This window comes from Carlito syrichta, unplaced genomic scaffold (assembly GCF_000164805.1).
Source record: "Carlito syrichta isolate Samal-C Ts95f unplaced genomic scaffold, Tarsius_syrichta-2.0.1 Scaffold316215, whole genome shotgun sequence".
Lineage (NCBI taxonomy): Eukaryota > Metazoa > Chordata > Mammalia > Primates > Tarsiidae > Carlito > Carlito syrichta.
This window is the reverse complement of record NW_007260311.1, coordinates 983,377-986,198: the sequence shown is the minus strand read 5'-3', so window position 1 is coordinate 986,198 and position 2,822 is coordinate 983,377. Positions and strand designations below refer to the sequence as shown.

Genomic DNA, 2,822 nt, shown 5'->3' with positions numbered 1-2,822 from the left:
GACATGATGACTCTAAGTCGCTCACTTGTAAAGCAAACATTAACTGCAATCCTTCACGAATGCCTTTGAGGCCAGTTCCTCAGCTGGGTCCATGTCTGTGCCCAGAGTCAGGATAAATCAGATCATTGGCTGCAGGGTATTTCAAATGTGTGCAGCAAATTTTTAAACTGACACTTCAAGAACCAGCAGAGAGATGGGAACAAAATTGAACGCAAATGTGTTATGCTGTTTTTTTATTTGGAATCATAAGAGAAACATTTTTAATAAACTCTTAAATTCTTCTCCATTAATGTGATTTAAGTAATGAATCCATAAAGATTGACTTGATTTGTTTATATACACTCAACCATAGAAAGATGACATTCTTTTTCTGTTTACACCATCAAATCCAATCAAGCCAAACGAGATGGTTAACTGAAATGATTAATGAATACAGCATTAGCTGATGGCTTTGAATTTAGAATGCGTTACTGATGTCAGGGCTGATTAGTTCTCTATCTAAAACTGGTGCTATTAAAAGCTTTGAGCAATTTAGATGTTGTCATTGAGTAAAAGTTCCAGCGGGGGTGAGAGAAATCCTATCAGGATTGATCCTGCCATGGTGCAGCATGTGCACATATGTTGTAGAAAGAGAGTAGCCTTTGCTGATGGGATAGGATGAAAAAACAGGAGGCAGAGGGGCTTCTCAAGAGGATCAGTCACAGCCAATGCAAAGAAGCCTGGAGTTTAAAAAAATACTCATCTTTGCACGAGGAATCCCAAATGGCATATGGGTATGAATATTGATCATTTCAGTTTCAGGACTTTTCAAGAAGAGGGAAAAAATAAATAAAGGAGAGGCAAGAAGTTAATATAGCACCATGCTTTAATAACTCCTCGCAAAATGAATCCACAGGGAAATCATTGCGGTCAGAGTTGAAGACCAATGTCGTTATTAATAAGATAAAAGGAAGGAGTGATAAAGCAAAGGTGGTCGTCAGATGGAATGATGACGTGTCATGAGCACTGGAGGACCACAAAAGGAAACTGGAGTGATGATGCCAGTCGAATTGCAAGGTCAGAGTCATGCTAAAAGGTTAAAATGAATCCAATCCTGGGCTATTGCCCAGGACTTGGGGAAATCAAGTCGTTGCAAGTAGCTGTGACTTAAGGAAGGTGTACATTTGGGGACCTTAAACCATTTCCAATGTCGGTGCCTCTGAAATATTTTATTATTGGTCCAAATGTCCCAAGACATTTTAAATAGAAGGGAAAATGCACTTTACTGAACCCAAATTCTCTGGATACTTAGATTCTATCTCTGTCCAGGGACATGGGAGAGAGGATCTGTCTGTGGGTCAAATCAGACTGGAAGGTTCTTATTATTATTCATGCAGCTTGGCGAGCTCTAGGAAAAAGGCAGCAAATAATTTGGATCCCTCTATGTAGTTCCACCTAATTAAAAAAGAGAGAGAAACTTTGTTACAATTGTCATTCAAAGAAGAAAGAAAAATATTCTAGCCAGGCTCGGTGGCTCAGCCTGTAACCCCGCGCCTTTGGGAGGCTGAGGTGAGTGGATTGCCCGAGCCCGTGGGTTCGAGACCCGCCTGGGCAACTTGGTGAGACCTCATCTCTACAATAAATCAAAAAATTAGCCGGGCGTGGTAGCGCACGCCTGTAGTTCCAGCTACTTGGAAGGCTAAGCGGAAGGATCGCCGGAGCCCAGCAGGTCGAGGCTGCGGTGGCCGGGAGCGGCCACTGCACTCCAGTCTGGGCGACTGAGTGAGACTCCAACTCAAAAAAAAAAAAAGAAAAGAAAAGAAAAGAAAAATATTCTATCATTTAGGCAGGATGATTTGATGTTATAAATTTGATCTAAGCTATATAATGTACTTCTGAGATCCCGGTATGAAAGGCACTTGCTAAATTCAGCATGTAAATTGCGTTATTATTAAGAAGATGGGAATCACTCCTCGACCCAAATCCAAAAGTCCATTTTCTTTAGTTTCTTATCATTGACATGACATAGATATTAGAGTCAAACACTTTCTTGTTTCTCACTAGTCTGGGAGGCTTAGGAGATTTTGTAATCTGCCAATAGTGTACATCAAATGTTCTCATATATCATTTGTTATGGACTGAATGTTTGTGTTCCCTCCAAATACATATGTTGAAGCACTAGGCCCTAAGTGCCTATATTTGGAGACAGGGCCTGAAAAAGATGATAATGAGGTCAGAAGCATGGGTCCTAATCCAATAGGGCTAGTGCCCTTTTAGAAAGGGAAAGAAGCCGGGCTTGGTGGCTCAGCCTGTAATCCCGCGCCTTAGGGAGGCTGAGGTGAGTGGATTGCCTGAGCCTGCGTGTTCGAGACCCGCCTGGGCAGCAAGACCTCATCTCTACAATAAATCAAAAAATCAGCCAGGTGTGGTAGCACACGCCTGTAATTCCGGCTACTCGGAAGGCTGAGGCAGAAGGATCGCCAGAGCCCAGCAGGTCGAGGCTGCGGTGGCCGGGAGCGGCCACTGCACTCCAGTCTGGGCGACAGAGTGAGACTCCAACTCAAAAAAAAAAAAAAGAAAGAAAGAAAGAAAGAGAAAGAGGCGGGTGCGGTGGCTCACGCCTATAATCCCAGCACTTGGGAGGCAAGGCTAGTGGTTTGTCTGACCCTGCGGGTTGGAGACTAGCCCGGGCAACTTAGCAAGACCTCATCTCTCAAAAATTAGCCGGTGTGGTATTGCGCGACTACAGTTCCAACTACTTGGAAGGCTGAGGCAGAAGGATCGTCTGAGCCCAGCTGGTTGAGGTTGCAGTGGCCGGGAGTATGCCACTGCCCTCCAGCCTG

At 43.9% G+C, this 2,822-nt stretch overlaps 1 protein-coding gene across 1 annotated transcript in view; it reads right to left on the bottom strand.

Annotated features, from left to right (window-relative positions):
• Positions 1–216: 216 nt before the first annotated feature.
• CNDP1 (carnosine dipeptidase 1) overlaps positions 217–2,822 on the bottom strand; it is a 60,500-nt gene continuing 57,894 nt past the window's right edge. The window contains exon 12 of the mRNA XM_008073938.2: positions 217–1,434. Coding sequence (XP_008072129.1) covers positions 1,365–1,434 — 70 coding nt within the window. The 3' untranslated portion in view covers positions 217–1,364. The remainder of the gene's footprint in view (positions 1,435–2,822) is intronic.